The sequence below is a fragment of the Orycteropus afer genome, unplaced genomic scaffold (assembly GCF_000298275.1).
Source record: "Orycteropus afer afer isolate SDZICR_OR568_19922 unplaced genomic scaffold, OryAfe1.0 scaffold00053, whole genome shotgun sequence".
NCBI lineage: Eukaryota > Metazoa > Chordata > Mammalia > Tubulidentata > Orycteropodidae > Orycteropus > Orycteropus afer.
This window is the reverse complement of record NW_006921640.1, coordinates 1,804,575-1,814,786: the sequence shown is the minus strand read 5'-3', so window position 1 is coordinate 1,814,786 and position 10,212 is coordinate 1,804,575. Positions and strand designations below refer to the sequence as shown.

At 39.2% G+C, this 10,212-nt stretch overlaps 1 protein-coding gene across 1 annotated transcript in view; it reads left to right on the top strand.

Moving 5' to 3' along the window:
- MTMR9 (myotubularin related protein 9) overlaps positions 1–10,212 on the top strand; it is a 94,133-nt gene that overhangs the window by 68,162 nt on the left and 15,759 nt on the right. Inside the window, exons 5-8 of the mRNA XM_007938711.2 lie at positions 223–440; positions 1,475–1,636; positions 4,132–4,273; positions 6,065–6,285. Coding sequence (XP_007936902.1) covers positions 223–440; positions 1,475–1,636; positions 4,132–4,273; positions 6,065–6,285 — 743 coding nt within the window. The remainder of the gene's footprint in view (positions 1–222; positions 441–1,474; positions 1,637–4,131; positions 4,274–6,064; positions 6,286–10,212) is intronic.

Below are 10,212 nucleotides of genomic sequence, written 5' to 3'. Positions count from 1 at the left end.
CGTGAAAATATTTTTAAGTTGGAGAAAGAAAAGTTGTATAAAACTCTAAGGCCTATTTTTATTTTACAGTTACATGGAAACATTTCTTTGTTTTAGGATCAAATCCATCTCCAAAGTGTAACAGAATTGTTTGAGATTATTTTAATTCAGCTAATTAATTTCTGTTTTTAGAAACTTTAAAAGCAGCTTTTATTGAATTTTAAAACTCTGTTATGCTTTTAGGTAATAATGCGAAGTGGGCAGCCACTCACTGGCACAAATGGAAGAAGGTGCAAGGAAGATGAGAAGCTGATAAATGCTACTCTACGTGCAGGAAAACGGGGCTATATCATTGACACTCGATCATTAAATGTGGCTCAGCAAGCTAGAGCCAAAGGGGGTGGCTTTGAGCAAGAAGCTCATTATCCCCAATGGAGACGAATTCATAAGTCTATTGAGAGGTAAAAGATTCTGGAGAGAGGAATGGATTCTTGTTTGAAGCTAATTAGAGTGGGTAGGCCCCTGTTTTTGTTATTAGTTGCTGTGGAGTTGATTCTGACTCAAGGTGGCCCCATGTGTGCAGAATAGTACTCCATAGGTTTTTTAAGTCTGTGACTTTCGCAAGCAGATTGCCAGGACTTACATCCAAGGCACCTCTGGGTGAGGTTAATTGCCAACCTTTGGGTTAGTAGTCTAACCCTTAATCATTTGTACTAGCAGGGACTCCTTTAGCAGTTCCAAAATCACAAATGAACCTACACATTAACTTGACTCTAAAAATTGACTGAATGGTCTTTCATTGTATTTTTTATAACTTAAGTGAAAGACTTATTTTGGGCAGCAGACAGGTGCGTATTAGTCAAATAGCATTCTTTCTCTAAGTTGCTCTGAAATCTGCACATTATGGTGGTCAAATTTACTGAACAGATATACTACATATAATTATATTTTCCTCAGTCAAAAAGCATTAGAGATTTAATCTTTCTCATATTTATCTAGTCTCATATCCTGCTTCCTCTATTATCTCTTTTTACACTTTAAATTAATGGTTTATAAGTGCTTCTAGATTTGTGGGAGTTGGAGTTAAAAAAGCAGAAACAAAATGAGATCAGAGATGGCCTCAGGCATCATAGTCCCAGAGAGTCTAGTGTTAGATCAGTGGGGAAAGGGTGGCAGATGTAAGTGGTGCTATGTCTGTGACCTTTCACAAAGTGCAGTGCTTTGGCCCTCTCCCCTAGTCAGATAACCCAGCTATGTGAAATGGGTTTAATCTGTTCAGATGTAGAACAGTTTATCATGGTGCATTTTAAGCATCTTTGGAACTATTTTTAAATATTAGTTTTTCAATCCTAAAGTTACTATTAGCAAGGTAAATATTTTTAACATATTTTGAGCTACTTTTGCTCTTGGGTATACTGGAGGTTGAGTTTTGGGTTTGGTTTTTCCTTTATCATTCTGTTTTCCCTTTTTATTTTTTAAAACTTGTCTTTGAAAGGTATCACATTCTTCAGGAGAGCTTAGTCAAACTTGTGGAAGCTTGCAATGACCAAACACATAACATGGACCGATGGCTCAGTAAATTGGAGGCCTCAAACTGGCTAACTCATATCAAAGAGATTCTGACAACTGCCTGTTTAGCAGCCCAGTGTATTGACAGGTAGAGTGCATTTCAGCGTTCTGAATGTGTCTTGTTGATATTAGACTTTGCATTTATCCAGATGTATGTTTACCTTTTATATTAAGGACCTATTCTATATCTTATGTTCAGATCATTTTTATAAATTACTATATAAATAAGTAGTTAAGACCATTCTGTTACAGATAAGGTATGTGCATAGATTGTGGCATTTAATAGATAATTAATGTTTGTAGAATGAATATGAACCATGTACATATATATGTCTTCTTTCAATTTTCCTTTTCTTAAACTATAAAAAAGAATGTAAGTTTTCTTCTTATCTTTTCTAAAAGCACCAAACTTGCCTCCTTACTTTTGAAATATCAATGAAAGGGAGAAATGTAATTTTGTTACACAGTAAAATGATTTTTTCTAATCTCTCAGATATCTTATTACAAACTACTTGTTATGTGCACTTATATCTGGATCTCAAGTTGAGAAAACCTAACGGTAGTGATGTGAAGTATATGAAGTGATTTTAGTTTATTCACTCAGTTAAAGGTTGCTAATCCTTGAGACTTGAGGCAGAAGACTTGAACAGAGGCAGATGGATTGGTATAAATTGTTGCAGAAGCTTAGAATGCCCTTTTTAAGAAGGGGATTCCCACTGAAACAATAGGTAGGTACAAGTATTGCCACTACATAGTTGGATGGCACTTTTTCTTTGAGACTTCAGTTTGCTTCATTGATGATTCCAAAGTAGGAAAATATATATATGTAACTTTTCCTGGTTAGAGAAAAATTGTGAATAAAGTGGGTTGCTTAACATCATGTGTTAGTGACAGAGCTAAGAACAGGTAGTGGACTCTGATATCAGGATTCCCAGCATTTCATTGTCCTTTATTTTAGCTAATAAAATACAGGAATAAAAGACCAAGGTTCTGTGGCAGGAAGTCGGTGATATAGAATGGTGAGATGTTAATATTAAGTTTTGTTTCCTTTTACCAGATTTTCCCTTTCATGATCAGCACAGAGGCTTCTGTTTTCTTATGGAACATGAATCATAATAGACATTTATCACTTTAATATTGTTTAAATTTTCAGCCATAATAGCCAAGTGTTGTGGGTCAAGGCAACCCTAGGTACAGGGCAGTATTTATTATCTCCACCTCTGTATAGTTTAGGCTGGTGACCTGAAACAAAAAGGGACTTCAAAACTCTACAGAGGGTTGGAAGTTTTGGTTTGTTTTGCCATTTTTGGGTTCCCTTTTTGGGTATGTATTAGCTTATTATTTGTACCTCCAGTAAAATCTGTTCTTATAATTAAATACTTAAAATGGAAAAGTAGGCCTTAAATTAATTGAGTTAAATTCTGAGTATCCTATAGATAATTTAAAAAAAAATGTATTCAGTATGTATCAGGAGCCTTAAAATATTTGCGCATACCCTTTAGCCTAGTAATTAGAGTTTTATCCTAAGAATGGGGTTGTTAAGCTAACTAGAGATGAGCTTCAGAGAGTTTGTAATTTTTCAAATTATGAACCCCTGACTAATTCAGGAGACAAGAAGGTAAGTACCTCATCTGCAGTGTAATAAAAATTGGCAGTAACCTAAATGTTTAACTATAGGATTAAGTACATTATAGTTCATCACTTAATAGAATATTATATAACCAGTAAAACAATATTTTTAAAGATCACAGATACATGGAAAAATGTTTATAATAAAAGTGGAAATTACCTTTTATTATAGCTATGTAAGTATATATGTACATGGGAAAACAATTGACAGTGGTATACGATCATGAAACTTTGTTAAGGTGCTAAACTGATTTTTCTTTTTTCCAAATTTTGTTCAATATTGTTTCAATAAAAAGGAGAGAAGATGTGACTAATTAGTTTTTGTATTTCTTATTCTTTTTAGAATAATGGGTACCAGATGCCTTGTAATTATTGTGGGATAGTGGTATCATTGCTGCTTTTTAGACCTATAGTTTCTTGTTTTTCCTGTTTTCATACTGTGCTTCAGGACTTGTTTCCCAGCTTCATTACAGTTTCTGAAGGCATCCTTAAAGTCAGCTGATGATAGAGGGGTAGAATCAAGGTCAGAGAGATACAAAAAAATTATTTTAATTGTGTGTTTCTAGGTTTGATGAGAAAAGGCTTTACTTAACTATTGAAGCAGAAAAGGTAAGCAATTAGAATAATAAGGTCTGCTTTTTGGTTTTGGAAAGGAAGAGAAAATTCAGCTAACAGGTTATGTAAGAATTGTTATAGCTTAAAAGGGTTCTTGCCATGTAAAATAATGAAACTCATAGTTGTTCTTTTTCCCCTAAAAGAATCTCTCCTCTATCATATGCCTTATTTAGACTATAAAACCTACTGTACAGAGCAGAATGCATAAGACCTTTGGAGACAGCCAGGAAAAAAAAAAAAAGGACCTTGAAAATATTGTACTTAATAAATGCTTAATATTAACAAAGTTCATTGACCATGTCAGGAGTATCCCATTTGTGCTCTGGATTTTCCTGTCAGGGAAGGAGCATCAGTATTGATTCATGGAACAGAAGGAACTGATTCCACACTTCAGGTTACTTCCCTGGCCCAGATCATCTTGGAACCGAGAAGTAGAACCATCCGAGGTTTTGAGGCCTTGATAGAAAAAGAGTGGCTACAGGTGAGAAAGCAGTTTCATTCTCAGAGGAACTGCTAATGATTGATGTTGATGGCCTGTCGTATGGTAGCTGATACAGTGTTTGAAATTTTATTGATTAAAATTCTTCAATTGTGTGTTTAATTCCTTGGAGGACACAGTTCATCTATCTTGCTCTCAATAAATAATTGTCATCTTTATCACCTCTCACCTTCTGTACAACTCTTTGCCTGTATTGCTCATTTGGCCCTTCATTCACTTAATGTACTCTTATAGTTGCACTTTGTACAAAAAGGAGAAATATAAAGACATGTAAAACATTGTCTGGAAGCTAGTCTTAATAGGAATATAAGACATAAACAAACGAGGTATGGGTTAAGAGATTTGTAATTGTAAGGTATGCACTTCAGCACTTTTTGCCTTTTGCTCATGGTGCCCCATTCTACCCTTTTCCCCAAACAAATGAAATCCTTCTCATCCTTTAAGATCCACTTAAATGTCACTGCTTTCCTGAAATCTTTGAGATCCATTTTCTGTGTGTCCTGTTTCCTGAACTAGATGTAGAAGTGAATTATTTGAGGTCAAGGAACCATGCCTTATGCATCTGTTTAGCCTTGGGATACCAGTGTGGCATGTAATGCTGGATGACTGCTACATTATGCCTGTATAATGCTGGATGAAATCCTCTAAGTCAGAGATTTTGTCTCCTGAATATCTATGTACTGTGTAACTTAGTAAATTGTGACTGAAAACAAATCTTAAAAGCAGAATGATCTCTGGAGAAAATTCATTTCTGGCCTTTATAGTTTATACTCAAATGTATTATGTGTTAATGCTGCTATGTGACAGATCCCTAGGTGACACAAATGGTTTGCACATGACTGCTAACCTCAGGGTTGGCAGTTTGAACCTACCTAGTGGTACTGTGGAAGAAAAGTACTGGTGATCTCTTTCTGTTAAGAATATAGTGAAGAAAACTGTATGACGCAGTTCTACTGTGTAACACATGGGGTCACCATGAATCGAAATCAACATGCTAGCAACTAACAACATTTATATAGATAATACCATTTTAATGGGTACCAAAATCCCATTAGCCCATTAATTTTGGAAAGTTTTCAAAGGATTATCTTTGTCAAATAAAGTAGTATAAAGACCCAAAGACAAAGCAGATCCGTGAAAATCTGCAGGGTTGTGATTTGTGGTAAGATCAGTAGTACTCAATTGGGGTGCCAAGAGAGCTGACTGATTAGTCTTACATTCACTTTGGTCAGTGAAAAGGCAGGGAAAAGAGGGAAACTAAGTACACTTTATCTTTAAAATGAAAGTACTCATTCAGGTATCTTCATGACAATAATTTTTTTCCTTTATGTAATGAAAGGCTTAATATCAGGATTTACTATCATATAAGGTGATAGCTGTCCTTTGTTTTGTACTGGAAGAGGTTATGCTCTTTAACTTTTTCCCAAATTGTGTAGACCTGGAAAGATTTTATAAGTTTCTCATTACTGAAATGCCTTGTTCCTCCATTTGATTTTCCAAGGACAATTCAGTTCCTGTGATCACATCTCAACTACAAAATTATATTAAATATTTAGAAACTGTACCTTTTTAGTTGCTGAATTCATTTTAAACTAAAAACTTGTTAATCTAAATGACAGCTACCCTAATTAGTTGTTGATGTTCCTATTAATAGGAGATTAATTGAAACCTTAACATATGTATGAAAAAATGTTAATAGAATATACTATACTGTGATCTCAGTTTAGGACTTTTCTAGGATATGATTGTCACATTTCCATCTTTTTTTCTTAGGCTGGTCACCCATTCCAACAGCGCTGTGCACAGTCAGCCTACTGTAACAGTAAGCAGAAGTGGGAGTCACCTGTATTTCTTCTCTTCTTAGACTGTGTGTGGCAGATACTTCGTCAGTTCCCTTGTTCTTTTGAATTTAATGAGCATTTTCTCATTATGCTCTTTGAGCATGCTTATGCCTCACAGTTTGGAACATTTCTGGGCAACAATGAAAGTGAAAGGTGGGTACACAGCTCACATGTGGACATTTCCATTTTAGCTGTTTTTGTCACTTCCTAAAGGAGACTAAGATTTGGTACTACATTACTTTGATTTCATTAATTATAAGAAGGTTGAAGTTACAGTTAAGTATAAATTGTTGTTATTGTTAGGTGCCATTGAGTCCATTCTAACTTTTAGCAACCCTATGTGCAACAGAATGAAACCTTGCCCTATCCTGTGCCATCCTTTCAATTGTTGCTATGTTTGAGCCCATTGTTGCAGCCACCGTGTCAATCCATCTTGTTGAAGGTCTTCCTCTTTTTTGCTGACCCTCTACTTTACCAAGCATGATGTCCTACTCCAAGGACTAGTCCTTCCTGACAACATGTCCAAAGTACATGAGACATGTTAAATTAAGTATAAATTGAACTACATAAAGTGTATTGTTATTGTGCTGAGTGGGAGTATATCATAGACTTTCTTCTAAACCATTGCCATCAAGTCGATGCTGTCTAATAGCGACCCTATAGGAAAGATTAGAACTACAGTTTTCAAAGGCTGTAATCGTTATAGAAACAGACTGTCACATCTTTCTCCCACAGAGTACCTGGTGGGTTCAAACTGTCAACCATTTGGTTAGAAGTTGAGCATTTAACCACTGCACCACCCAGGCTACTTTATTTGTTCTATTAGATTACAATTAGTCCATATACTGATTAGAAAGCTTTGAGTAAATTGGACAGCCATTTTAAATGTTAATTTCTTCATATAGGATCATAGTGTCTTATATCTGAAAGAAACCTTAACATATAATTCAACTTCAGTTCCCCCTCCCTTCCAGCCCAATTTTATAGATTAGAAAAGGGAGATCCAGAGAAGTTAAATGATTGCCTGAGGATACACAATTAGTTTGTGTTTTGGTTACCTAGTGCTACTCTGACAAGAATATACCACAGATGAGATGCTTGAGCAATAGGAGTTTATTCTCTTACAGTGTGGAGGCTTTAAGTCTGGAGTTCAGAGTACCGTATCTAGAGGCTGTGTGGAAACCCCTCAATCTTGGGCTTCAGCTCTGCCTCCTGTTCCCGGCCCAATGGAGCTAGAGGCTTTTCTTCACTCAAGCAGCTGCTGGCTGCTGAGACAGACAAGCCTAAGGTTGATGAGTAAAAAGGCACAGTCCTGATGTTACCAAACCACACAGCAGGCCATTAATTCAAGTTCATTGAAAGTCCCAAGATCAGCAGAGCATGGCAGGCTGCCGAACAACGACATAGCTACATTCAGGGTTCAAGCATGCCATGAGCTAGAGACCATTCCCCAATGCTTCTCCTTATATACAGGAAGCAGACCACATCCCTAAGGCAGCTACTCAGCTGCTCACAGTAGATTCCACCATGGAGCTGGTTACCAGTCTCATCATGGGGAATACTACATCCAGCTTCCCAGCCACTCAACCAAGCCCAGCCAAGTTGACGTACCAACTTTACCACAGTTCCACCCCTTGTCAACTTGGTACCTGTACAGCTCTTCAATGGGTGGCATCTGTATAGTTCTCCTTCACTGGGTGGCTCTAATCCCCTAGTTCCTGAGTGGCGACCTCACCCCCTTGGCATGGCGGGCCCCGTTCCTCTACCTCTTGGGCATGGCAGCTCCACCCCCTCACTCTTGGGCATTGGCTAATGGCTCGATCTACTGGCCCACATGAATGAGCAGCCCCACACTCCAGAACCAAGTTGGTGAAACCTGGGGGCTCTGGTTGTTCCACCCCTAAAGGCCATAGTCCTACCCTTTGAGGCTGAGGCAGCTCTGCTTCCCACTTCCTTGGTCTCTTCGCTTCTGCTGATTAATGCCGTTCGCTTCTGCTGATTAATGCCGAAGGCAACCTACTCTGCCAGAAATCTTCCTGCCTCAAAAGCGCTCAGCTTTCTTGCTCCATGGGCCAGCCAACCTGCTATTCCATTTCATGCTGGTCTCTTCTACCAATTAACTCCTGAAGGCAACCCACTCCACCAGGAAGCCGCCTACCCAATGGCATCCAGCTTTCTGCTCCATGGGCTGGTAAGGTTGTTGCTGTCTCATGCTGGGTCTCTTGGCTCTGCTCCTGCTGTCTCTCATGCCACATGCTGGGGTCTCTCTGCCAGGGTCTCAGGTCAAGGATGCACTCCACTGCTGTTAACACATTTTAGGTATCTGTCAGAGCAGCACCCCACTCTCTTGGTACCATATTCTCCAGGTTTCTGTCTGTACATGTTAGCAAAATCAAGTAGGTCTTTCAGGTGTAGCATACCACCTCCTCAGTCACACTTTATATTTTACCTTTTGGGGCTCTGCCAAAGGCGCAGGGATGCTGCAACTTCTGATGTCCTCTAACCGCACAAGAGGAAGATAGAATCGCCATCAGTAGCCCAAGGCCTATCCCTGCAAGGCCAGACATACCGCCTCCCTCCAGCCCTTTCACCAACCCTGACACCAGCTGTTCCTTCTGCAGCACCCACCACCTCTCTGCTGGGTTCAATAATTTGCTGCAGTGGCCACACAGAACTCACAGATTATGGGGTTTATTAGGCAACAACAGGCTACAATTGAAGTTCAGAAATGCACTCAGTCTCTCACAGCCAGCAGTCTCTCTCTCAGCAGTGTGTGTCTCTTGCGTCTCTCTCTCTCAGCAAGTGCATGTCTCTCAGGAACGTGTTTCTCCCAGCAGCATATCTTTCACAGCCAGCAGTCAGAGAGACTCCTTCTGCTTGTAGGAGGGCTCTTTTTGAGCCTGACAGAGTGGCCAGACTAACCAACCCCAGCATCAGAATTCTAAACACCTGAGAGCACAGTTTCCAGAAAATTACTTTGTGCTGCTCCCAACAGAAATACACCGGGTGGATAACTTTATCAATCAGGAGCTACTTAGTTGCTCATGGCACATTCCACCATGGAGTTTACAAAGACTTATGGCTAGGAGCTCTGGTAGCATAGTGCCTAAGGTACTTGACTGCTAACCAGAAGGCTGGTGGTTCAAACCCACCAGCCATTCCTCAGAAGGAAGATGGGGCAATCTACTTCTGTAGTGATACTGCCTTGGAAACCCAAGGAGGGGTTGCTGTGAGTCGGGTCCAACTCAGTGGCACATGACAACAACAACAACATGGCTAGAAAAGCCATACCAGGTAATTTATTACCCCACAGGCTTGCTTGGACTTAACTTTAGTTATAGGTCTACCAGCCAAAATGGATGGTTGGGGCAGTTCCTGAGAACATTCAGCAGTCTTCCATGGCATCTGCCTCAGGCAATGACCCAGCAGGAACAGTTGAGTTAATCCCATCAGAAGGATCCCATCAGAAGGAGCTGGGTGCTTTTATAGTAATCCCTTCAGATGGGAGGGATTCAACAGAACTTATAGCTTCTATATCCTCATCTTCTGACTCTGCCGTTTGTCCCCATTCCAGGTTTCAGGATTCCATTTTTTCCCAATCAGTGCCTTCACTTTAACTTTAGATACCATTCAGTTGACAGTTCAATTGGCGTTGTAATTCAGCCACCCTTACAATAAGACTCTGAGTTTGGTTTTTAGCAATATCAGCTCTGTTACTAGAAGAAATAAGGCTTTCTTTCAAGGCACAGCTGGAAACATTGAGGTCTTTTATGTGGTATTTGAGCTGTACCTCAGCAGCCTGGAACTCATCTCGCTCTTTCACCACTTTGTCTAGCATAAGTTGGACCAACCAACCAGCTCCTTATATTCCTCATGCTGACACAATTGCAGAAAAGTATCAAATATGCGATCACCCAGAGCCTCACTTCTCAAAAATACTTGATCTATTGGTGGTACTGTTTTGCATATTAATGTTGCCACCTCATGCCACGAATTAGCAGGGGCCTCTTTACTAATGGGGCAGAGTGACCAGTGCCTATACGATTAATCAAATTGGAGAACCAAAACAATCAGTGAGAA